The sequence below is a fragment of the Pelodiscus sinensis genome, chromosome 16 (assembly GCF_049634645.1).
Source record: "Pelodiscus sinensis isolate JC-2024 chromosome 16, ASM4963464v1, whole genome shotgun sequence".
In the NCBI taxonomy this organism is placed as follows: Eukaryota; Metazoa; Chordata; order Testudines; family Trionychidae; genus Pelodiscus; species Pelodiscus sinensis.
In genome coordinates, this window is record NC_134726.1 from 1,146,315 (window position 1) to 1,172,855 (window position 26,541).

The 26,541-nt window shown below is 53.2% G+C and overlaps 1 protein-coding gene across 1 annotated transcript; it reads right to left on the reverse strand.

The window, feature by feature from the left end:
* Positions 1–2,981: 2,981 nt before the first annotated feature.
* ATP6V0C (ATPase H+ transporting V0 subunit c) lies at positions 2,982–19,321 on the reverse strand. Its single transcript, XM_075899018.1, has 3 exons — positions 19,115–19,321; positions 5,477–5,660; positions 2,982–3,800 (listed from the first exon to the last, which is right to left on the reverse strand). Exons 1-3 carry the CDS (start codon positions 19,188–19,190, stop codon positions 3,596–3,598), a joined length of 465 nt encoding a protein of 154 aa, XP_075755133.1. The 5' UTR covers positions 19,191–19,321; the 3' UTR covers positions 2,982–3,595.
* Between the last annotated feature and the right edge of the window lie 7,220 nt (positions 19,322–26,541).

A 26,541-nucleotide genomic window follows, 5' to 3' on the forward strand; every position in this document is an offset into this window, starting at 1 on the left:
CAAAAGCACATCTCTTGCACAAAGACATATGCCAGTGTAGACGCTCTCTTACATCTCAGTGTTACCTCGTTCTCTCCCCATGTTAGCCTCTGCTACCTTACACCTAGATTGTAAACCCTTTGGGGCAGGCGCTGTCTTTTCATTGTAGCACCTCGCACTATGGGGCCCTTCTTCCTGACTGGGATTGTTAGGAACAACCACTATAACAATAGCCTTGTAAAGCATCTTTATTCCTTTTTCTGAGCTCAGTAAACTAGAATAGGGACACGCTACCTTTGCCTTACAAATGCAGTCATGTTCCCAGGATCCGGCCTGGTCCCCTGCCCTCATCTCAAAGCCCTTTGCACTCATCCCCAGCGAGGTAGGCAGTTTGGTTCCATCAGTATGATGGCTGGCTAGAAGTCACAGGACAAGTCAGTAGGCCTGAATTCACCCAGAATGGCAGCAGTCAGCTCTTCTCTCCAGATTCATGTATGACTGCTCAGCTCCTGGGGTGATCAGGCCATGGATGTGTGGAGCAGCAAACAGGTGTGGTAAAGTTGCATTTCCAGAGCGCTGGGGCTATGTAGGGGGGCTGTTGGGAAGGGATTTTGCCTGAGCCACGTGGAGGAATCTCTTGGAAAAGGTTTTTTGATGGGATGATTAGGGCATTGCAGGCTTTGATGCTTCTCCAGGCTGAGCACATTGCTAGCTCTCTGCAGGCACAGCCAGGGAAAACCATTGTTCTAATGTCAATCGAGTTCTGCCCAGGGATGCCTAGAACATCCCCTGACCATTCTAGATTGATCAGATAAAGTTTCAAAAGTTACCAGGTTACACCCAGAGAAATGCCTCCGAATTGAGTGGGGTGTTTTCCAGATAAAGTTTCTGAAAGTTTGGTATGAGAAGTACCAGAGAAGCGTTCTAGCCCAGCAGGACAGAAAAGACTAGCTTCACCAGCATTCCTGCCAGTTTACTTCAGAACCACCACTGCAGACATGTATTTTAAAAGGCACCCTGACTAACACACTGAAGATGTTTTAACAAATGGAGAGGCTCAGGTGACTGGCTCATCACTCACTTCTAGAAAATATGCTACATGGGAAAATATGCTACTTCTTGGAAAGGCTGCAGCCTACAATCTGCAACTTGGGGCTGATTGCAAGCTTCTGCTGGGCCTACTCCTGGCTTGTACCAAACAGGATTCAAGGGGACTTTAAAGCAAAATGAGACAGTAGTTTCAAACACCATAGGACCACTAAGTGACTAGACTGCTGTGGTGGGGTATCTGCAGGACCACCCTGAGCCACAAGTGGGTGCTCAAGGCTGCTGGCACATTTGCCTCAAGCTAGCAGAGATACTCAGACCTCAGTAGTCCAGGCGCCACAGCCAAGCACCCTCACCCAAGAGCCAAAGCCCTGGCATTCCCAGCTGCATTTATCCCAGCCCAGCAGATTTGTGTTTAAAAGATTGTTTCATCTCACAGCAAGATGCCTTAACATGCCTGGCACTGCCCACTGGGGACCATGGTAAAGCCAGTCAGGCTGCCTCCAGCATCACCTGCTGCTCATGAGCTCCAGTGCATCACTGGGTACATTCTGCACCTGCTGCAGCAGAAAGCCTGTCCTCAGGGGAAGTCCCACTAAGGAAGGTTTAGCATAGGTTCAAGCCCTCCCCAGGAACATGTGCACTGTAGCACAGGGCTACTCAACACTGGCTCCTGGGTGCAGTTTGGGTTTACACAGGGCTCTACAACCCACACATGGGAGCCAATATAATGGTCTTCTGTTGATGTGCCTAGTAGTTAAATTCCTGGACTGTCATTGCTCATTAAAAGTGCAGAAGTTATTTGCATATATGCAGCCACACTTCAATTGTAGCCCTCAGCATGTGCTGTACCATTATGGCCTCCGGAGCAGAGCAGCACTAGCTGCTCAATAAGCTCCTTGGTGATTTCTGCATGGCAGGGAGTAGGGATGGAATAGTGTAGTCAATCGACCAGTAAGCAAAAGCTTAGGTTAATGCTATCGACTACATGTATATTCCTTCCCCTCCCCCCAGCACATTTTTTTAGGCTGCTGGCTAGCTTGTTGTCTCAGTCCTGGCTTGCAACAGGTCCAGGACCTCCTCCAGCTGTGGAGCTGCATTTAAAGTGTATTAGGAGCCAGGCAGGCCAGCCAGCTCAGTTCCAGCTTATACTGGGTCCAGGAGCTCAGATCCCACTCCACCCTCTCAAGACAGGGGCTGCTGCCACCCTGTATCAAAGGCCATGTGCTGCTGAAACAGCCGGTCCACCAGGGAAGCTGTTTTTTAAACCTTCTCCCCTCGTGGACCACCTTCTGCCGGACACCCAGTGTTAGTGGCAGGGAACTCCTTGGGAGTGGAACTGGATTACACTGGCTGCCAGCCCCGCCCCAGGGACTAGTTAAGTAGCCAATACTAACTGGAGGTTACTCAACTACTCCTTTAACATCCCTAGCAGGGAGCTAAGGAGTTTGTTCAAGGGAGTTGGCCTCCTGCTACTAAGTGTTCCATTTTGAGCCCTCAAGCAGTGAATTCTGGTGCATTTCTAGGCTCTGGTTGCTTCCATGTAGCTTTTCTGCTGTAGTCCGCATACTGGGAAAGTAGAGGGGTGGTCAGTTGTGTATTGTCAGCCCCACACCCTTTCCAAAGGCTGTTCACCAAGTACTAATGCAGCCACAGCTGAGCCAACAGCAGCACCATAACTGACTTACATGCAGCAGGCTGGAAGGACCGAGGGCAGGCAGCATCTTGCCCAGTGCTAGCAGAGTATTGCTCTGGCAGCCATTAGGTCAAGAGCTCTCCTTGGTAGGACATGAAGCTTACAACCAGATGCAGCATTAGCTCCACTGCTCTATGAGCTAGTGCTCCATTGCTCTAGGCTCAGTTGTGGGGGAACCCTGCCTCCTCCCATGATCCTCAGGGACATCTAGGAGGCGCAGTGCAGGCCTGTTTCAGATGTAAAATAAGCCACACTCTGCTACGGTAGTGGAGGAAGTTTTATTTGGAACCTTGTATAACTGCCGAACCCAGCACTGGGTGCATGACTGATGCTGCAGCATACATACTGGAAACACATGAGTGTTTGACATTTGCTGTATTAGTAACACAAACAATTCTCACTCCAATACCAGGACACTACAGCAATCTTTAGAATCAAGTTACAGCCAAGGAATTCTCTGCACTTACAATTAACCCCACAATGTAATAGTCTACCTACCTATGAATATATATAGCATGGGAAATTGAAAATTCTTGCTCCATAATGTATGAACATGTCAAGTCTTTTATAAATAAACATCCAGTGAAGAGAAGTTACATGGTCTAGTTCCTATTGATACATGAAGTCTTACTCTAATGGCAAGTGGCTGGGAAGATGCATGTAGGCCCCACCAAGCCCGCCCTGGGCTTGGGCAGCCCATCCAGTTCAATATTGAAGTACACAGGACAGACAAGTCACTAACACATTGCGCATTTACAGGAAACCCACTACCAAATTAAGACAACTGTACACATTGTGGAGACCATTTTCATTCTGGAGCTTGTTTGTTTTAAATGTGGTCGGTTGAATTCTTTACATCATACTCTGTGGTGTTTACTTTGTGGAAAGGATGAGGGCAACAATGAGGCCATAGAGACCCAAGACTTCAGCGAAGATCAAGATCAGGATCATTCCCACGAATAATCTGGGCTGCTGTGCTGTGCCCCGTACACCTGCATCGCCCACAATGCCAATGGCAAAGCCAGCTGCCAGGCCACTGAGCCCCACACTCAAGCCAGCGCCCAGCTGAAGGAAGCTCCTGTAGATCAAGGAGGAGACAGGTTTAGTGGTGAATGACAAGTCCCAAGTTCAAGGACTGGTCAAACGGCTGATTCTGCAGAGACTTGGCAGCTCCCCCATTAGCCCTTTGGAAGAGCAGCTCCTTCCCTGCCAAGGTGGAGATGGACCTTCCCAACTCGACACCTGCCAGTGGCGGGAGGTGACCCTAGGAGTAGTAAGACTGCCAACCACACTCATTAATTCGTTGTCTAAACGCACACCGACAGGGCACAAGCCCTGGCAGCATGTGACAGCTCCAGCAGTGTTCCAAATACTGGCAACATATGAAGCTATGCAAGACTCAAAGGGTCCATTCAAAATTCAAGCCTGTCTACAGCTGCGCATGTTTTCTGGGCAGTTCATTACTCAGGCATTCAGTCTTATAGCAATGGATGTGGTGGTAGCTGCGCAATGCAGGAAGGCCATTTGCTCCAAAGTCACTTGCCAGACTACATGGCGTGCCAGCTCTGTGTCTCACTTCTGCTGCTGACAGCACAGTGCAGTAACTCCTGCATTAGGATGCAGTCTTATTCCTAGCACCAAGAGGTTGAACACGACCACTCTGGACAGCGAGGGCATGTCTACACAGCAGGGCAAGAGTCAAAGTGGCTTACTTTGGCTTTTGGCACTGGCTACATAGCAGGAAGAGCACTCTCCCGCACTCCTCATGAAGTGAGGGTTCCAGGAGTCAGGGTAAGTTGTCCTGCAGCTTGACAGTGTTTTGAAATAATGCTGCTGTGTAGATGTGCATTGTTATTGCAAGCCACCACCAGCTATTCCGAAATAGCTCGATGTAAATGCAGGCTTAGTGCGCTAGCGCCTCTTTAGGAATCCAGGCATAGAGTACTCCGTTTAGCTTAGAGATGGTTTCCCAATCTGCTACTGAAGCAGAGCTGCCCTCGCCTAGAGGCCCTTCCTTCATTTCTAAGGACTGAAGAAACTTCTGCTTTGCTACCCACTTAGGATCAAGACATTTTATAGTGTCCCTTGCTAGGAGGGAAACAGGTGTTATTGCCATCCTAAGCCAGTCTGTTACTGTTGCAGGCTACCAATTCTTAGGCTAGTTCCAGCCTCTCAGGAAGCCTGAAAGACTGGATTTGAGTGCCCTGGTGCAGAGAGACAACTGTTGAGGTTAGTGTAGCTACAGGGTTAATTTACCTACACACTGAAGTACTCTGAAATAAGCAGCAAGATGAATTATTCATAAACATCTAATACCAAAGCTCAAGTTTTGAGTATGACCAGCCTGATTAAGTTCACACCTTGAAAGGGGTATGGATTAAGTCATCTGCTTAATCAGGGACCATTTACATTCAGTAGCTAATGACATTACGGGACAGCTTTAGATGCTGGTTATAGTACTATTTCCAACCAATGGCAAGGTGGTATGACCATGTAGTGAAACTCCAGCATAGCGAGTTCCTAGTAGGGCAGTGAAAAGGGGATTTGAACCTTAGCTCGTAATGCTGCAACAGCCAGGCCCATTCTAGAGCTATAAAATGCTCTATACGCCCTGCCCTCATCACCACAGTAGCCAAGCACTCCTTAGAAGTATCTTCTCTGCAGTAGGGTTTAAGTCCTACCAGCCATTTGACATGGGTCAAGAATTTCAGGTCAACACTCCCATCATTGCTATGGACGGGTGTAGCCACTTACTTGAATAGTGTGATGCCCGGTGCAAGGGAGTTGGCGATGAGGACTGCCACTACCAAGCCATAGATGGCTATGATCCCCGCCATGACAACAGGGATGATGGACTTCATGATCAGCTCCGGCCTCATGACAGACATGGCTGCGATACCTGTGCCGCTCTTGGCTGTTCCGTAAGCAGCGCCCAGGGCTGGAGGAGAGGAAGGGTTTTAGTGGGATCCCTCACACCATATGCACAGAGCAGGAGTCTCATGGACAGTATCCTAGTAAGTTGCACAGAACTTCACCATCAGCTTCAAATATCTCCAAATGAGGAAGCAAGAACGCACTGCTCTGGGATGGAGCCTGCTCCACCTACCCACCCCACACTGCAGTTAGCTTAGCATGCGCTGTGTCATCTGGACATTGCCATTTCCTAGCAATTAAATGGAATTAAGCTTCCCAGCCTGTGGCCAGCCAGCGGAATTGTGTTGAGCTGATGAGCAGCAGAGACTGTATGCTCACTGAAACGGGGTGAACTGTGTTAGGAAGCAGATAACAGGTGCTATATGTCTAGTGTAACTACTTAAGTGCACCAAGGGAAGCACCTCAGATCAACGCAAGAGGCATACTAGGAGTCCTGTGTCGTTTACAGCTTGAGAACTTGGGGACATCCTTCCTCTGTAGGGCTTTGGACTTCTATATTGGAGCCCCTGTAGAGAGGAGCAGTCCTCAAGTGACATGTCCAACCCACTCCATCTAGCTGCACTGAAATGTGCACACCACTTCCATTTCCAAGATCACACAATAGGGAGATCCAGGTCACCACTAAGGGGAAGTGTACTACAAGTAGGGACCCTGCTCTGAGAAGTGAAACTGCACCGCAACCATTACACAGGCTGATGCAACTGAAACAGCCCTGCATGGAGGAAGCCACAAAAATCCTCAACTGAGAAACTTCTAGAGTAAGTCTGCCTTCGCACAGCAGGCCGTCTAGAGGCGTGTAGAATCCCATGCTATTCTCAGAACCCAGCTGCGGTGCAGGAACGTTTTACTGACTTCAGCTCCCTGACTGATGAGGTTACTTACAGCTCTCCCTTGCCGGGAACAGAAGTTTACACTGCTAAGCACCAGCAGTTATTCAATAGGAGCCTATAGCAAGCATGGGAAACATAGGGCCAGGGCTGGATGCGGCCCCATGGCTTTCCTGGATCTGGCCCGAGGCTCAGGGCCACCCCCAGCATTGGGGAGCCCACACAAATCTACTAGCCTGGGCCCTGGTGTGCGAGGGGAATGTCTTTCTGCTTCTCAGAGGCCACATCAGCGAGGAGTTTTTGCTTCTCACTTGTGCAGCTTGACTGATTCTGTGCGACCCAAGAACGGTTCCCCACCCCTGGCCTCCAGGGATAAGGCGCAGACGTGGGACATCCTGGTATTCAGAGCCTGGGTGAGGCCTCCCATTCTAGGCACCTTCAATGGCTCCTTCTGTTAAAGGACAGTAATGTAGGAGATTCCCAGGACAGATTTCTACCACAGAGCTTCTGAATAGAGGATTTCAAATGAAACACTTGTGCTTCTAGCTGGTACTTCAGTGAAATTTCAGGCTTCAATGCAGAAACGCAGTTAGGTAACAGCTATACTTTAAAGTGGTTCAATACTTCAAGCCAATGGGTTTACAAGAACATCCTCCACATTTGTAATTAGGAACAAGCTATTTGATTCCTTGTAATATTCCTTACAAGTCACAGAAAGATCAACTGAAGCCCCAGGCTGAATTTCTCTTGCTAAGCTGAGGTACACACGGTCTGTTACAAAACTAATCTTTTCAGAGTCAATGCAGTCTACAGTAATTTGGTTCATACCTTTTACAGTGATTTCTCTACTAGGGGTTTACTTGCAACGTCTACATTGCTGGGAGAAGGCACAAACTTAGGCGTTCAAACTCAGGAAGATGCTATATTCTGTAAGGGTTGGCTACCAAGCTGAAGTCTGGTTAAGAAAACTGGACAATGAGTCTGTTCAGCTTTTTCCTTCCAAATTCCCCATTGCTGCATTAATGGTTGCTAAACAGTAGCTGATATACTTAGAACAGCTCTAGAGGCAACTTCTCTAAGGCAAGTGTAACAGGAACCTCGAGTCTTGCCATGCAGCAAGTCCAAGATTGAAATACTTGCCTAGAAGTAGACTCTTGGAATTTGAGACATGCCATAGTCTCAGATTTGTAATAATGGTCCCAGCTGGCCTCTAAGGCAGTGATTGGGTCTGTCAGGAAGCTGCAGCACTTCTTGCACAAGATACAAAGAGGAGTAACAGAACTTAGCTCCCAGACATGTAAATTCTGACCTTGCCCTACCTGAGTTTTTTGCTTCAGATGTCAAATCACTGCTACATCACTAAGATTTCTAGTTGCCTTAGAAGGCAGAGAGCCTTAAAAATGAACATTTCTAGAACTATGCTGGGTTACAATTTTAGGCCACTGCCCCCACTGAATACTGACATTTAACTATTTTCTAGGAACATGGAGAAGGGGAACACTGACAGGGATCAAGTATTTTGGTACTTTCAGCCTGCAACTAGATCAGTGTCCCAAATGCTGTTTGGGGCTGTAGTTTTGGAAAGCAGCATTAGTTGTGAACAGGAACTAGTCCGTTTCTTGCCAGTGTAGCTATCAATTATAGGGGATTTGGAGCTAATCAGTCCCTTGCTGGGAAGAGGAACATTCTACCCAGTAGAGTAGTAAGCTTTGAGTATTTAGTGTATTCAAGCCTGGGCTCTGGTTTTGGAAAACTAAACAGAAAGTTGTGCCATCCCTGATAGCACCACTCTTACGCTCTCCATATTTGGACAGAACAATGGCCCCTTTAGCCCCCCAATATCTGGTCAGTGGCCAGTGCTGGGTGCTTCAGAGGGAATGACCAGAACTAGGTAGTCAATGATCCATCCATTCAGTTTCTGGGGCATTTAGGGCAGGTCTCCACTATAGGGTGGATTGATCCTGCAGCAACTTGTCTACCAGGAGTCCATTTAGGAGGTCTTGTGAAGACCCACTAAATTGGCTGCTGCTCCCTCTATTGAGCTGCTGAAATCAAGAGTACCATAGGAAGAGTTGATGGGAGAGTTTATTCTGTCAGGACAGCATGGTGTGAACCCTGCAGGGAGTAGCTCTAAGGTGTGTCAATTGGAGCAATGCTGCTAACACCTGACCCCCATTGTGTAGGCCTGTCCTTCGATAGAGCATGGGCTGTGTCACTGACCATCCTGGCTAACTGCTCATGGAGAGGTGCATCAACTGCAGATAAAGTCTGTTACACCTTTGGCTTTCAGACCTCCTGGCAGTAAGTGTCACATGCTGCCTGTGCATTGGCTGAATGCCTTTGTTTTAAGCCTGCTGCTTATCTCACTGAGCCAGATGTGTTGATGAAAGGGTGCCGGGTCCCTGCTCATCTTCTACCCACCATGTGAGATTAGACAGACAGACATTCCCATACCCCCTTCAGGGAATTCGAACAATTGCTGCTCTTCAGCTTAGGGACATAAGGGACTAGCTGATAAGCATGTGTTCTGGCTAGTCACTTCCCACACTTGCTGTCTATCAGGCAGGGGGAGCAGGAGCTGGCTCCCCCATCTCCACAGGGAGGACATGCAGCAGAAACTGGTGGCGCTTCTGCCTCAGACGTGGCAGGAGCTCTTGCTACGTTTCAAAAGCAGCAGCACTGCAAGGAGCACAGAACTGGGGGTACTCCAGTTCCCTGCTGACCTCGTGCTCCCTGCTTTCGAAATGTACAAGTCCTGCCAGCTCTTGCTACTTTTAAAGGTGGCTGCGCCCTCATCGACTAATGGAATGCACATTCCATCAACTATTCAGTTAGATTAATCACTAAATGCAACATCCATAAGTAGGAGAGCTAATCCAGAATAATTCTAGCAACATGCTGCTAGTGTGCAAGCCATACCCATCAGATGCTTGTGTGGTGTAGTATGACCTGCGTGTGGTTTATACTAGGGATGCAATAGCAGTCGATTAAACAAGCAAAAGTTTAACAGTCAATGCTACAGACTACATGCATTTCTCCCCACCCCAGTACATTTTTTAGCAGGCTGGCCTGCAGCCTGGCTCAGTCCTGGCTCTGGAACCTACCCCCACTGCAGCTTTGCATTTCAGGTGTATTAGGAACCCGGCAGCCAGCCTGGCTCAGGGACCTCCGATGGCCCTCCCCTCCAGTCAGGCCCTGCTGCCACCCTGAGCTGTGCCTCAAACAGCACGGTGTGACAGGCAGCTGGTCCATAAGGGGAGGTGGTATTTAAACTGGTTGCCCTTGTGGACCAGCTCCCACTTGGCACATGCATAGAGTGGCAGGGGCTCCTCGGGAGGGGGGCCAGAGCGCACTGCCCCCCGAGACACCAGAAGAATCCATGAGGTTAACTGAATAGTCTATTACCCCATATTAAACACCTAGTTTATACATGTTTAGTTGCAGTAGTGCACTTTGCTAGATGTAGGCAGCTTGAGCCCCCTGCATTACTCTGTGGAGGACAGGCCTTTCAGGCTGACTAGCAGGGCATTCATCTGCCCAAGGAAAGGAATCTGGGGCCCTAGCCCTTTACCAGTCGACTGCAGCAAAGACATTGTAGAGGTGCGATGCCATACAGACCCCTCCTACTCATCCAAGACTGAATAACTTCTGCCTGCACTAGGTGGGTCTCACTGCTTGGTATGAGCAGAGCCAGGAGGTCTGTATTTAAAGCTAGCCAGATAACCATCTCCTTCAGCAGTGACCCCAGTCCTGGACGTGGAAGTGGAAGTGCTTACTGTAAGCTGCTGTTCCCTGCCTGACTGGCAAGACGTGGGTTAGTTCCTTTAAACCTGCCAGTTCAGTTCCTCTACTAGGGTGCAGAGCCCCACGCAATGGGTTAATGCAGAGCTGCCACTACACACAACTGATTAAGGGGGAGTGGGTGGGGGACTGGACTGGCCCTGCCACTTGCTGGGGTTGGGCTGGAGGCCCTCACCACAGGCAGCTGCTCCAGCACTGCTGCTCCCAGGCCCCAGGAAAGGGCTGCTGTGGCCCCTGCCTGGGGCAGCCCTGCATCAGGAGCCCAGCAGGCCTAGAGCAGCCCTCTGCCTATGGCTGGTCTGCAGGTGGGGGTGCTCCCAGGTACTGGTTAATGCATCTCCCTTACAGGTGATGCTTACTGGATAACTGTCTGACCAGCTACCTGTCAACATCTCTACTTTCTACCCCTAACTCCTCCAGTCTTTGCATGAGACTGGAGGAACCCTTCCTAAACTAACAGAGTCTCTCCTATTGCTATGTAATAGGTTCACAAACAAAGGAAAGCAAGAACTATATACAAGAAAAATCTTTTGAATATGCACAGTTAGCTAGGTGAGAATGTGCTTAAGTAACCATTTAACTGCTGAAAAATTCAGCAGCTACATGCAGGGTGGCAGTCTGCTCCCACCTGGCCTCCCTGTCTCGGATACAAAGGAAGTATTATGGGGACAGCTGGCTCCCCAGGAGCTGGTGAGTGCTGTACAGCAGCCTACATGTAACTGTGCAGAAGGTAACTTTTAGAACAAGACCATGGTAAGTCTGTCTGGCTTGGACAGCCTGAGAGTGCTGCAGGAAAGTAGTACTGTAGAGGAAGAATTCAGTGGACAGCCAAACATGCCTTCCTGTTTCTGTAAATCTGAAATCTGAGAATATTTCCATACTTGAACAGTTTGGCAATGCTTCTCCTGGAAGCTAGTTTCACAGCTTTGTCAACTGCTTAGTCCAGGTTGCAGCTCCTGCCGACTTGAGGGGCTGGCAGAGTTGGCGTTCCAAAGCAGAACAAGGTTAGAAGCAAAACCAAAGGAAATCTTCAATTGGAATCCATACTTGTTGCTAAAGTCCTAGCTTAGTTTCTGGTACAAGTTATATTACTGCAAGTGACTAAGGGATTTCAGTGTGGCTAATAGATTTCAGTGTGGCTAATAGGGTGGAGGAGGTATTCAGCTGGGGAGCTGGCAAAGGACCAGACTAGAAAGCCATTGTGTGACTTGTTCGTATGCACTTTCAGTATGGTCTTGTGTGACTAAGCCTGCTGCTTAATGTCACCTTGCCCATGGGCAGTCTCCACAGCATGGGCCAGAAGCTGCATGTCTGTGGCCCATGGGTGCAGGAGAGATCAGGAGGCTGTGTGCGGTCTCCAGCATTGGCTATGCAGCTCCCACTGGCTGGCACCCATTAAGTTTTTACATTAAGTGACCTTATGTAAAAGGTTACCCCATTAAACTTGATTTAAACAGGCTACAGAACTCAGGGACCTCAGATGGCCCTCCCCTCCAGTCAGTAATAGCTTAATTCACAGCTGCAGTTCATCTCAGCTTGCTGACTACTCTATTGGGCAGAACATGGAAGCAGGTTGTGAATATGCTAGTAACTCATGGGGTCAGACTCTACTATATTACTCAACTACAACCCTAAGCAGTTCACTTTTGCCCACCAGTCAAGTCTCAAGTTCCTCATTTCTCTACCGTCTAAAGAAATCCTGAATTGACATGAGCCATGTGTTAATTAAGATTGCCCCATAAGCATGATCCCGCTCAGAGGGCAGGGCCAGGCTTATGTTCTACAATGGATTGTCACCAAGGCTCTGGAATGAAAGCTACATATGTAACTCACTCAAGGTAAGCTTGGATTGCAGTGTTTAGGATGTTAAAATTTGGGATTTTTAGAGTTGTGTAATTGCTGAACAGGCTCCCTGTTTCCCCTCAGCAAGATACAAGACCTTTCATCTAGGCTTGATGTACACTATGAAGTTTACCACCACAGTAGCTTGTCTGAACTAGAGGAAACCTATTCCTTCAACCTCAGTTTTCCTCCAGTAAGTTACACATTTGTTCTGTAAACTCACTTAATTCCAATGCCCATCAGTACAGAATCACCTTCCTTTGACTGGACTTTGCTTTCTGCAGGTTTGCCTGCTCTGTTTCACTGGAGATTCCTGCCCATAATTCTCCAAGTTACACCCACTCATTACCTCCACAGACTAATCAAGTTCAGCTGTACAGCAGGGATGTTACACTTAGATCAGCTAATCAAATAGTTGATACAAATTCGACTGACTATTTGAGTTGATCAGGGCACCTCCGCCTTTGACAGGTAGCAAAAGCCCCACCAGCTCTTGCTACATTCAAAGGCAGAGCATTGCAGGTAGCATGGGGCCAGCAGAGGACTGCTTAAGTCCCCCACTAGCCCCATGCTCCCCACATGCTTTTGAAGTGTACAAGAGCCCCGCTATTGCCACATTTCAGAGGTGGACACCACCAGTTCCCTGCTGTGCTCCTTTCACCCCACCCCCAGAGAGTGCTGGGAGAACCTGTTTAAGCCAGATCCCCCTAGCACCAGCTCCTGCTCCCCCTCCCCGCTGGAGAGGCAGTGCCAGGGGAGGGAGAAGAGTGAATAATTAAGTCACTAGTTGACTATCCGATAAGCATATGCTTACTGGATAGTTTCTAGCTGCTTACATCCCTACTGTACAGGCAAAGAAGTTGCTCAGATACCAGAGATGGGTTGATGTGAATCACTCTTCAACGTGAAGTGAAACTGATCCTTTGTTTTCCACTGATGACTAATAAGGACTAGAGACAGGAGCAGAAAACATGAGATGGAAAGAGGAGGCTCCACTGGTTCACGTTGTCCAGCAATAGATTGTGGTTCACGTTGTCCAGCAATAGATTGTGGGTACAGAGAAGAGCGACAAGAATGATTAAAGGTTTAGAGAACATGACCTATGAAGCCAGGCTTCATGAACTGGGCTTGTTTAGTTTGGAAAAAAGAAGATTAAGGGGGGACATGATAGCGGCTTTCAAATATCTAAAAGGGTGTCACAAGGAGGAAGGAGAAAATTTGTTCCTCTTGGTTTCTGAGGACAGGACAAGGAGTAATGGGCTTAAAGTGCAGCAGGGGAGGTTTAGATTGGACATTAGGAAAAAATTCCTAACTGTCAGGGTGGTCAAATATTGGAATAAATTGCCAAGGGAGGTGGTGGAATCTCCCTCTGGAGATATTTAAGAACAGGTTAGATAGACATCTGTCAGGGATGGTGTAGACGGAGCTTGATCCTGCCTTGAGGGCAGGGGGCTGGACTCGATGACCTCTCGAGGTCCCTTCCAGTCCTATGATTCTATGATTCTATGACCCAGCTGAGGCTCAGAGCCTGGAAGCTGCAGCACCATAAGCTGCTGCTACAGAGGCTGAAGGTGAATAAAGATGGGGACAGCACCTCTGGGTGACTTTTCCAAAAGGGAACTGCAGACAGAGGTCAGACTGACCTTGTTTTAAGCAACCAACTAATAGGGACAGCAACGTTAGTCTGGCAGCCAGCCAATGGGATTAGTAAAACAAAGCTTCACCTTTGATGCTGGAATCCTTGTCTCCAGCTAGTCAGGGCACTGTCGGAGAAGTCTAGCCACCCCTCACTGGTTTAACCTTGCCTCCCTTTCCTGAAGTTCTGCTATGGAGTAGGAACATGCCCATCTGTTTCCTATGTTCAAAGCTTTAAAAGCAGCAACAGGTCAGAGGCTGGTTCTCTGAACGTTTGTTTCAGGCTGAGACAGCTAGCCTCAGAGCTCTGTGCATGTTCACAAGTGTTTCAGCGTGTTAGGCCAACATGCCCTCCTGTTAGAGACCTTGCCACACTCCTACAGTATACAATGCTGGATACCGTTCAAGGGACCAAGCACAAGTTTACAGGAACTGAGTTCCACTTTGTTCTGCCACTAACTCAACTCGCCCCTTTCTGGTCTGCTGGCAGAAGCCAACATCTAGTTTCAGACTGCCCACAGAGTCTGTATGGGGCACTGTCCTCCCATGGCCCAACAAGATGCCCATAACTCTGAAACGCAGCCTATACTCTTAAATATAGAAACTAAGTTCACAATAGAGGCAGCAGCATGGGGGGAGGAGGAAAGGGGTGCATGTAACCATGAAGTTTAACTAGTGAGCCCAGGCTCATCGGTTAACTGCATACACATGCACACTATCACATCCCTAGAATGCATCAGAGGCTGTGTCATTCTCGGATGCATTTTCACTGTATGGATGCACCACTCAGAAACTGCCCTGTTCCACTCTTCACCAGAAAGGCGTCAGCTGGAATACGGTGTCCAGTTCTGAGTGTCCACATCTTCCTTGAAGTGCCCAACTGGAGATATCCCAGAGAAGACCTCAAAAAATAAGATTTATAAAATCTAGCCTGTGAGGAAAAGTTAGACATGTTTAGTCTTAAGAAAACTAAAATGAGGGGGAATGTTAAGGCTCAAAAAGATAAACAGCAAGGAGTCCTGTGGCATCTTACAGACCACCACATTGCCAGAGGAGAATCTGTCAGTCTAAGATGCCACTGGACTCCTTGTTAGAGCTGAAACAGACTAACATGGCTACCTCTGAAACTTACCAGAGGTTAGTGATTGATTCTTCTCCATGTGCACCAAAGGTAGAGTAAGTAGTAAATCAACTTTACCCTAATTTTTACCTAAGTTGTCCTTGCTGCAGACAAAGCTTTTCCTAGTAAGAATAGTGACTAAATCCCCAGCTCTTGCTATTTTAACAAAGCAGTTAGGCAGACTGCCAGGGACTGTCCTACCCCAGTCCAGGTGACTGGACAGAATCTCTAAGGGCCGCTGCAGCCCTGCCAGTCCAGGGTTCCATGTTCATGTTGCCACCAAGATCTGTTCTAATGCAAGCCAGGCAACTCAGCCAGGCACAGCCATGGAGAGTTAGTCAATGTGATGGAGTAATTCCAAGGCAGTCTACAGATACTAGGACTGTAGTGAAAGAACCTAGCAGGGAAGATTTACCTGTAAGCAGGCCTGTGTTTGATAAAAGTTCTGCAGCAGTAATAAAAGGAACTAATTTGCACACGACTAATCCTCTGCTATTTGAGGTTGGAAGACTGATGGAAGAAATAATTTATGCTTGCAGCATAGCCCTCTAGGACAAATTCAGAGTTTAAGGCTATAATCTATATGCAGTTTGACTTCGTGTTAGTGTGATTTAGGAGTCTGACAGCAACACTCCAAGCATGAAGTCTCCACTGGTGTACATGCAAAGGCAGGCCACTTGGCCTAAATACCATGCCTCTTTGAGAGAGGATGTGCTGTAGGAGTCATAACATGGAAAGGATTATATAATTTGACCACTCAACAGCATCTGACATTTAGCCACCCCATGTTTTACAATGGAAATAGAAAAAAGCTATTTAAACCGCAAGCAATGATTGTGGTTTACTCACTTGATCAGAGTGAGTAAGTCTGAAGATTTCCAGATACATGAAGGTCACCGTCTGCCAGATGCTGCTAGTTGCCACTAAAGTCCTGCTAGCTATTTACTATAATCAGGAGCCAGTGTTCAAACCAAACACAAAGGACTATATGCAATACTGTTTCCACATCAAGCCTGCCAGGACAGAACAAGCCTTGAACATGTTTACTAAAGACAGAAGTCTCTGAAATACAAGTCTCACAATAAACAGTGCATAAGACTTTCAAGGTAGACTGACTTGAAAAGGTTAGTAAAACATGTCAAGTTTGCTGCACTGACTGAACCCAGACATTCTAGAAGAGTAGTTCCCAACTTTTCCCAAAAGGGGACCCATTTTGATAATTCAGAAAGACTTGGTGACCCACCTGGGGAGACACTTGGCGACCCTTCTGAAATATAATGGTGACCCATAGGTTGGGAAACCCTGTTTTAGAGCATTAAAGGTCCTGCCTCTCCTCCCCCCCCCCCCCCGCCCCGCCCCCACAGACCTGCAAATGTCTCACTTCTAAAATCAGTCATCTTGAAACAATTAGTGCTCAGGCAAGAAGCACTGGAACATACTGTTGTGCTATCTCCCAGTTAGAAGTGCTACTGGACATTGTAGATATTAATGCTCTAGCCATGCATGTGCAGTAACAGATCATGTGAGACAAAGATATTGCCTCATTTTATCTTGACAGGAATGTCAGCAAGGCTCAGCTAATAGCCAGCCATTCAGAAGAAAGCCTGGAGCTAGAAAGGCAATGCTGTATTATTGAGTGATCTATGCCCAGCCCATAAATGGTTAGCTTTCCAGGTTAGTTTAGGGTAGTCCCTCCTTTAAGAAACTGGTCAACTCCTAACAGGAGTATGAAATGGCTGCCTTTAAGACAGTCACATAAAAGCTTGGTCAGATGCAACAGCATCATTAGACTTCACAGTAAATCATCCCTTTAATGTGTTGACAGGATCAGTTCACATCAAGACAGTGGCTAGTCCTCCCTCATTACCATTCTTTGTGCTCATACAGTTAGGAGCAGGCTGAGACCCAGTCATAGCAGGAAGGTGGTTTTGTAAAGGTGTGGCAGCTAGCAGTCAGGCTACCAACAGCAGGTATCATGTTACCTGAAGGGTGATGAGGCATGTTTTAGTAGAGCTGAAAAGTGAAGTGATCAGACACAAGGTGGGTGAAGTCATCTCTTTACTGAACCAACTTTTGCTGGTAAACTGTCAAGCTCTCCAACAGCCAGAAGAGCTCTGGGCAAGCTCAAGAGGCAGTAAAAGCCCTACCACAGACATCACCAGGGCAGTGGAGTCATTCTGTCAGGAGACAGTTACAACAACCTCCATTCTGGAGGGGTCTAACTCTAAACCTATTAAGACTGCTCTCTCAAGCACTTACAACTGAACGCTAATACAGCTTTTGGACACTGTGGTAAATTTGTTGTCTTAAGTGAAGCAGAGAAGGTAAGGAAACTCAAGTCTTAGAAGAGTGTTTCCTCTCAACCCACCAAGACCCCTATTTTGGCTTTTGCAGAAAAGTGTCCGTGCCAATCTAGACGCTCTGTTCCAAAAATGCTTAACCAAAAACTTGTTAAAAGCATTTGCAGAAAATCATGCCAGTCTAGATGTAGCCACGGTGTCTGGCAGCCAGATTATGCTGGAGTGTGGCTAACCAAGTAAGGTTGAGTTGATCACTGTATAATGTACTTTACAAAAGATCTGCAACAGATATCTTAGTGTTTTATTGATGTAAGTTGAGTTGAATATTGGGTTAGATAATTAAATGGCAGCATATGAAATTCAAGAGTTACAGCTTTAAGCATGAATGAACTATCAAAATACAGTCAGTATCCTCAAATGGTAGTGGTGAGTTTGCAAATAGGCAGAGTGCAAAATGCTAAGTTTCAATCAAGGGATTTTGTCTGTTTGCATACATTGAAATTTAGGTTTCCTGACATTTAACAGTAAAAATTTAATCCTAAACAGCTTAATTTTATCTCCCATCTACAACTGGCAACAGAGAGGCTTGTTTTTTCCTGATTGTGTAATTCTGTAAGAGATTAATTCAGCTGCCTAGTGAAGAAATAGTGCATACATTTTACACTGAGCAAGGATGTACATAATCACAAGTGTCAAACACAGGAGTGAAAAAGGCTAGTTATATGTGGAAAGCAGTAATGCAATGTTTTATATACTATTTATCAGTGGCCTTTGCCATGTTTACAGATGCCTGAGTTTTCAAAGTCAAGTCAGTATGACACCAATGGACTCCTTTGTAGGACTAGGTGGCTAACAAACCCATGAATGATTCACTGCTTGAGTTTAGTATCAGGTGGTGATGAGTGGCTTCCTTAAAATGCTCCCATACATAAAATGGAAGGGAGGGTTCCACTTCGCTTTGGTCCATGAAAGGAAGAGTAAGGATGTTAAATATCGACTAATCGAACAGTCAATGCATTTTGCATCAATTATTTGATTAGTCAATAGGGCAATTCTAGGGCTGTTGCTACACTTCAAAAGTGAAAGCACAGTGTGGACTCCATCCAGCACTGCCCCTGACACCTGCTCCCTGAAGCATTTCAAAGCAGCAGCACTGCATGGAGCCCAGTGTTGGAGGAGTCTCCAGCTGATGCACTGCCACTTTGAACCACCACATGCAGCCTCTTCCCCCATCTTACTGCCACTTTCTGATGGGGGGAGGGGGAAGCAAACAGTCCACTAGCATGTCAACTGGCATAGTCAACTAGTCCTTCACACCCCTAGAAAAGAGCAAGCAAAGCTGTCAGTATGGCTAGGATTCACAAGTCTAGTTCACTAGGACTAAGTACAGGCTCCTGGAGAAGGCTCACGCCAGGCTCACATTTACACCCCCATTAATGGCAGCAGGTACTAACAGGCTAACTGGCACCGCGAGGGCTGCGGGCTCACGGGCGGCTGAAGCGCAGTTAGTGGAGAGCCTCGTACTCAGCCCCCAGCGCCGGGCCGGGCTCCCAGCCGGCAGCGCCCCGCGGGGAAGCCGGGCAGGGGGCTCCCGGGCTCGGCCGCCCGCCCAGCAGTCACGTGGCCGGCCGGGACGCTCCGCCAGCGGAGCTCTCCAGTGACGTCAGCCAGACCCTCCGCGTCCCCCCCCCCCCCCCCGAGGCTCGCGAGCCCCGCTTGCCCGGATGGCGGCGGAGCGAACCGAAGAGCTTCGGGGCGGGGGGGGGCACCCAGCGAGGGGCCAGGCAGCTGCTCCGCGGGGAGCCCCGCCCGCCCCTTCAGACCCCCCCCGGCCGCGCGGCTGCCAGCCCCTTAGAGCCCCCCGCCCCCCCGGGCCCCCCCGCTGCCCGCCCCCCGGGCCCCCCCACTGCCCGCCCCCCGGGCCCCCGCTCACCGCTGAAGACCATGGCGGCCGAGGCGCCCATGACGGCGAAGAAGGAGGCGTACTCGGGGGCGCTGCCCTCGGACATGGCGGGGCCGGGCCGGTGCGGTGCGCGCTGGGGGGGCAGGCGAGGCGCTCGCGGCTCCACGGACGGGCGCTGCCTGCGGACGCTGCGCTCTAAATACCCGACCACCGCAGGACAAAATGGCTGCCGTCGACCGGTCACGTGACCCGCCCCGCCGGCGTCCCCTCCTTCCCCCGCCCCTCGGGGATGAGACCACTCACAGTCGAGGGGGTTCGCGCCCCACTCGTGGTCATGCGGACGCTATTCCTTAGCCCAGTGCGCTGTCCCCCCTTACAAACCAAACGGGGGCCCATCCCTCGCTCTCCAAGCGGCCTGATGGGGGATTTGCGTATCTCCCTCCCCCCTCAAGGTTGCGCAGATGGTTTAGTCCACCCCCTCGTTCGCTTCCTCCAGGCTGAGGCTGGGCCGCGGCGGCCACAGCTGAGCGTGATTCAGCTTCATTTGCATAAGGGGCGTGTATCGAACAGCAGTCCCCGCCCCCTCGGGGCTGCCGGCGTGCGGGGCGATGCGGGGGCCTGGCCGCGTAGACGCAGCGTGCGCAGCCGGGGCCCCCTCTTCCCCCCGCATCCCCTGAGGCATCCTGCCAGCGGGGTCCATGCCTGCCCATCCCGGCTAGCAGCCACCCATGGACCTGCAGCTCTCATAGGCTGGCCCTCCACAGCATCCTGCTGCAAGGAGTTCCACAGGCCCACCTGCTGCATCTGAAGAACAATATTCCTTTGTTTGTTTTAAACAAAATTCCTGTCTGCATCCACATCTCTATCTGCACAAATGAGCCAGAGATTTTCGCAGGGACATCCAGGGCAACAAAGCCGATATCCGCAGATTTGCAGGGCTCTAGCCAGAGGGCCACACTGCAGGATGTCTGTGCCTTGGGTGAAGACAGGCTCCCTTTGGCTGGTTTTAACCTGCCATGGCCTCTCCTTCTTGTGCTGTGAGGAGGAGCAAATAGCACCTTCTGATCTACTTTCTCCACACCAGTGAGGATTTTATAGCTCTTCCCCCCCACCCCCACCCGGTGTCTCTTGTCCAAGCTGGACAGCCCAGTTGTGTTCACCTCTCCTGGTGAAAGCTGTTCCAGCCTCCTCTTTATTTTTGGTGCCTTTTTCTTGCAGACACACATTGCAGGGATGCAGCTGCAGTGGTACAACTGGGCCACTGTAAGGTCCTTGTATAGACACCCCTTAGCCTCTGTTTCCCTATCCATGAAGTAGGGATAAGAATCAGAGGGGCAGCCATATTGGTCTGTAACTGGAAAACGACTAGGGCACCTTAAAGACTAACGTGTTTATTTGGGCATAAGGTGCTGCAGGACTCCTCGTCATGTTTAGGGAGAAGCAGGAGGAGCACAGGACCTGGGGCAACATCCCCTAAGTGCCCCAGGTGTGGGGCCCATGGCAACCTCCCTTGCCACAGGCCCCACCTCCACGTCATCCTGTCCCCACTCCACCTCTTCCCTCAAGCCCCACGCCTGCGCCCCTTTCCCTCCCCTACTCTGGCCCCTCCACTGGGCAACACTAGCTGGCACAGGGCGGCAGCAGGGATCGGACCCCCCTCCACTCTGCCCCGCCCTGCTCTTTCCCAACCCACTGCGCCTCGCTTCTCCCTGGCAGCGGGAAGTGGAGCACCCAGGGCCGGGGGCTGTGGAGAAGTGGGACGCAGCAGGCTGGAAGAGGGCGGCGGGGTGGGCAACTGCCACTCCGGATCCCACCTCCGCGGTGAGTGCGGGAGGGGGTGGACCCCTGCTGCTGTCCTGCATCAGCCTCTCCTCACAGCCGACTCCAGCTCGCCTGGGACCCGGCCAGAGGATGGTCGAGGGCCCCCGCGAGGCTCTCCAAAGTGCAGGCTTGGGGCGCCCCCCAGCCATCCTATGGACAGGGAGCTCCGGGGATACACACAGCTATCGAGGCCGTTGGCCCCGCAAGGCTGCGGAGGCGCCCTCGGCTGCCTTTAGCTGGGGAATTCCCGCTCCTCTGGCTGCTGCCACCACAGTTTGCAACCTGGACTGTCCACTGCTGTGGAACTGCGGTGCGGCCATCTTGGGCTCCTGCTACTTCTGCTCTCACGCTGATCTTCAGCTTCCTGCTGCTGCGGCTGTGTCGCTTCCCGCTGTCTCCCAGCGGCCTCCAGTCAGGGTCCAGCCACCACGGAGTCTGCTGGGTTTTACTTCACTTCTCCCAGCACAGACGGGGTAGGACCCATGCAGGGGCAGCGACACGCGGGCGCAGAGACGTCTACCCGCCCTTTAACAATGGGAGCGTGCAGCAGAGCCTGCAATGCTATTTGTGTGGCTGAATACAAATGTGGGAATGAAGTTTTAAAATTACTCAAATCCCACTCACCTTGTAGCTCTTTAGCATCGTTCCTTTCATTTATCGACGCTGCGCATCCCACCACATTGCCCGCCCAACCCTTAAATAACGGTATTATAAGCGAGCCATGGCCATCTACCGGTGTGCTGTCCACACCTCCGCCTCCGGGAACTTCCCAGGGATGTGGGGCAGTTCACACCCTGCAGACTCACACCCTGCAGCCTGGCTCCTAAGTGTCCCACCTGCAGCACTGCCCACCCGGCCTGGCTCCTAAGTGTCCCACCTGCAGCACTGCCCACCTGGCCTGGCTCCTAAGTGTCCCACCTGCAGCACTGCCCACCTGGCCTGGCTCCTAAGTGTCCCACCTGCAGCACTGCCCACCTGGCCTAGATCCTAAGTGTCCCACCTGCAGCACTGCCCACCTGGCCTAGATCCTAAGTGTCCCACCTGCAGCACTGCCCACCCGGCCTGGCTCCTAAGTGTCCCACCTGCAGCACTGCCCACCCGGCCTAGATCCTAAGTGTCCCACCTGCAGCACTGCCCACCCGGCCTGGCTCCTAAGTGTCCCACCTGCAGCACTGCCCACCCGGCCTAGATCCTAAGTGTCCCACCTGCAGCACTGCCCACCTGGCCTGGCTCCTAAGTGTCCCACCTGCAGCACTGCCCACCTGGCCTGGCTCCTAAGTGTCCCACCTGCAGCACTGCCCACCCGGCCTGGCTCTTACGTGTCCCACCTGCAGCACTGCCCACCCGGCCTGGCTCCTACGTGTCCCACCTGCAGCACTGCCCACCTGGCCTGGCTCCTAAGTGTCCCACCTGCAGCACTGCCCACCCGGCCTGGCTCCTAAGTGTCCCACCTGCAGCACTGCCCACCTGGCCTGGCTCCTACGTGTCCCACCTGCAGCACTGCCCACCTGGCCTGGCTCCTACGTGTCCCACCTGCAGCACTGCCCACCTGGCCTGGCTCCTAAGTGTCCCACCTGCAGCACTGCCCACCTGGCCTGGTACCTAAGTGTCCCACCTGCAGCACTGCCCACCCGGCCTGGCTCCTACGTGTCCCACCTGCAGCACTGCCCACCCAGCCTGGCTCCTAAGTGTCCCACCTGCAGCACTGCCCACCTGGCCTGGCTCCTAAGTGTCCCACCTGCAGCACTGCCCACCTGGCCTGGTACCTAAGTGTCCCACCCTCCCTCCCCTCCAGCACCGCCCCACAGCACCCCCAAATGTACCCCCTCCCTCCCCTCCAGCACCGCCCCGCAGCACCCCCAAATGTACCCCCTCCCTCCCCTCCAGCACCGCCCCGCAGCTCCCCCAGATGTACCCCCTCCCTCCCCTCCAGCACCGCCCCACAGCACCCCCAAATGTACCCCCTCCCTCCCCTCCAGCACCGCCCCGCAGCACCCCCAAATGTACCCCCCCTCCCCTCTAGCACCGCCCCGCAGCACCCCCAAATGTACCCCCTCCCTCCCCTCCAGCACCGCCCCGCAGCTCCCCCAGATGTACCCCCTCCCTACCCTCCAGCACCGCCCCGCAGCACCCCCAAATGTACCCCCCTCCCCTCCAGCACCGCCCCGCAGCACCCCCAAATGTACCCCCCCTCCTCTCCAGCACCGCCCCGCAGCACCCCCAAATGTACCCCCTCCCTCCCCTCCAGCACCGCCCCACAGCACCCCCAAATGTACCCCCTCCCTCCCCTCCAGCACCGCCCCGCAGCACCCCCAAATGTACCCCCCCTCCCCTCCAGCACCGCCCCGCAGCACCCCCAAATGTACCCCCTCCCTCCCCTCCAGCACCGCCCCGCAGCTCCCCCAGATGTACCCCCTCCCTACCCTCCAGCACCGCCCCGCAGCACCCCCAAATGTACCCCCCTCCCCTCCAGCACCGCCCCGCAGCACCCCCAAATGTACCCCCCCTCCTCTCCAGCACCGCCCCGCAGCACCCCCAAATGTACCCCCCCTCCCCTCCAGCACCACCCCGCAGCACCCCCAAATGTACCCCCTCCCTCCCCTCCAGCACCGCCCCACAGCACCCCCAAATGTACCCCCTCTCCCCTCCAGCTGTGCCTCCTTTTGGGACAGGGAACTAGCCCGGGCGTGAGGCCAAGGAGAACAAACTGGAGGCCCCTCTATGTCCCAGAGCAAAGGCCGTTCACACCAGCGGGGTCCCGGCTGGGGGGGGCGCAGTTGGCAGCCCTGGATCCCGGCCCCCCCCCCCAGCCAGCACTGTCCCCAGCAAGGCGCCCAGGAGCGCCCTGGCCCGCACAGGACTCGCGTCACGGGGGACACTCGCAAGGCAGCTTTCCCATTAGGGGCCATGTGTCTCCGAGGGGTGCGCCAGCCCCTCGGCCCGGCTGCCCCGCTGCACCACGCGGGGCCCCGCAGGGTCTGTGCTGAGCTGGGCTCTGGCCGGTGGGGGGGAGGCTCTGCTGGCGGGGGGGCTCACTGCGAGCGCAGAGGGAGTGCGTCTCAGGGCGCTGAGCTCTAACTGTTAGGCCACGCTGCCTTAATACAACACTGGGAAGTCATGTGAGTCCAGACGGGGGTTTTATGTGACTGGGTTGTGCAGGCCGTGGCAGGAAGTGAAATATCTTCATGCTGCAAGTCCCGGGGAAGGCAGATGGGATTTTTTAATCATCCCCCGCAGCATTTGCAGCCACGTGCGTCAGAAGCAAGGGGCCGTGCCTGGAACAGGCCGATTCCCAAGGCTGCGCCCCGCAGGCTGAGCCGTCCTCGCGCCGGGAACGGAGACAAAACCGGACGATAGGCTGGGGCCGCAATTCGGAAGCATACTCCGTGCGAGGTCACGCTGGCGGGAGCGGGGCCAGGCTGGGCCCAGAAGCACCATGGGAAGGGATGAGTGGCCGCCTGGAAGTGACACGGAGCCTTGCGCACGGAGGCTGGCTTGTGCCCTCCGGCTGTCGTCCTGCAACGCCAACAGGGCCAGCGGCTCTTAGCTCTTGGGGCTCCTCCTGTAATCAACCTGTGTGCAGGCGAAAGCTGGTGCCGTGCCCCTCAGGCAGCCTGCCCTGCTCCCAGCTAACCCCCAGCTCCCCGCCTTCCCGCCCGTGTCACGAGGCCGCCGGCTGCAGCGCTCGCAAAGGAGCCGTGTCACTGTTCCTGTTTCACCCACGGGGGAACGAGGACAGGAGTTACCAGCCGTGAGATCGCCTGCGCCCCAGCTCCCGGCCCTAGCCCCGGGCTCCACTCATTAGCGAACCAACCGCGAACCACCCTCCTCCCGTCGCGCGGAGCGGACGGCCTCGCTGCCTCTGCCCCGGCGGCTCCGTGCACCCCGCGCGCCGCAGCGCAGCCCCCTTTCTATACGGTGAACGCCATTCGAAACGCTGGAGTCCAAGCGGGTTTGGAGCGGAGACACCCCTCGGGGCTCTTCTGGGACGGCCTCGCAGCCCCCCTTTGAGAACCCCCGTTCCCCAGAGCTTCGGAGACACCCCTCGGGGCTCCCTCTGGGACGGCCTCGCAGCCCCCTTTGAGAACCCCCGTTCCCCAGAGCTTCGGAGACACCCCTCGGGGCTCCCTCTGGGACGGCCTCGCAGCCCCCTTTGAGAACCCCCGTTCCCCAGAGCTTCGGAGACACCCCTCGGGGCTCCCTCTGGGACGGCCTCGCAGCCCCCTTTGAGAACCCCCGTTCCCCAGAGCTTCGGAGACACCCCTCGGGGCTCTTCTGGGACGGCCTCGCAGCCCCCCTTTGAGAACCCCCGTTCCCCAGAGCTTCAGAGACACCCCTCGGGGCTCCCTCTGGGACGGCCTCGCAGCCCCCTTTGAGAACCCCCGTTCCCCAGAGCTTCGGAGACACCCCTCGGGGCTCCCTCTGGGACGGCCTCGCAGCCCCCCTTTGAGAACCCCCGTTCCCCAGAGCTTCGGAGACACCCCTCGGGGCTCCCTCTGGGACGGCCTCGCAGCCCCCCTTTGAGAACCCCCGTTCCCCAGAGCTTCGGAGACACCCCTCGGGGCTCCCTCTGGGACGGCCTCGCAGCCCCCCTTTGAGAACCTCCGTTCCCCAGAGCTTCGGAGACACCCCTCGGGGCTCCCTCTGGGACGGCCTCGCAGCCCCCCTTTGAGAACCCCCGTTCCCCAGAGCTTCGGAGACACCCCTCGGGGCTCCCTCTGGGACGGCCTCGCAGCCCCCCTTTGAGAACCCCCGTTCCCCAGAGCTTCAGAGACACCCCTCGGGGCTCCCTCTGGGACGGCCTCGCAGCCCCCCTTTGAGAACCCCCGTTCCCCAGAGCTTCAGAGACACCCCTCGGGGCTCCCTCTGGGACGGCCTCGCAGCCCCCTTTGAGAACCCCCGTTCCCCAGAGCTTCGGAGACACCCCTCGGGGCTCCCTCTGGGACGGCCTCGCAGCCCCCTTTGAGAACCCCGTTCCCCAGAGCTTCGGAGACACCCCTCGGGGCTCCCTCTGGGACGGCCTCGCAGCCCCCCTTTGAGAACCCCCGTTCCCCAGAGCTTCGGAGACACCCCTCGGGGCTCCCTCTGGGACGGCCTCGCAGCCCCCCTTTGAGAACCCCCGTTCCCCAGAGCTTCGGAGACACCCCTCGGGGCTCCCTCTGGGACGGCCTCGCAGCCCCCTTTGAGAACCCCCGTTCCCCAGAGCTTCGGAGACACCCCTCGGGGCTCCCTCTGGGACGGCCTCGCAGCCCCCCTTTGAGAACCCCCGTTCCCCAGAGCTTCGGAGACACCCCTCGGGGCTCCCTCTGGGACGGCCTCGCAGCCCCCCTTTGAGAACCCCCGTTCCCCAGAGCTTCGGAGACACCCCTCGGGGCTCCCTCTGGGACGGCCTCGCAGCCCCCCTTTGAGAACCCCCGTTCCCCAGAGCTTCGGAGACACCCCTCGGGGCTCCCTCTGGGACGGCCTCGCAGCCCCCTTTGAGAACCCCCGTTCCCCAGAGCTTCGGAGACACCCCTCGGGGCTCCCTCTGGGACGGCCTCGCAGCCCCCTTTGAGAACCCCCGTTCCCCAGAGCTTCGGAGACACCCCTCGGGGCTCCCTCTGGGACGGCCTCGCAGCCCCCCTTTGAGAACCCCC

Bases quoted from the DNA above. Each gene is read 5' to 3' on its own strand.
- ATP6V0C (XM_075899018.1), bottom strand. From the start codon at position 19,190: ATGTCCGAGGGCAGCGCCCCCGAGTACGCCTCCTTCTTCGCCGTCATG. The intron at 5,661-19,114 runs GTGAGCGGGGGC...CCTCTCCTCCAG, and splicing joins GGCCGCCATGGTCTTCAGCG to CCCTGGGCGCTGCTTACGGA. The intron at 3,801-5,476 runs GTAAGTGGCTAC...CTTGATCTACAG, and splicing joins CCGGGCATCACACTATTCAA to GAGCTTCCTTCAGCTGGGCG.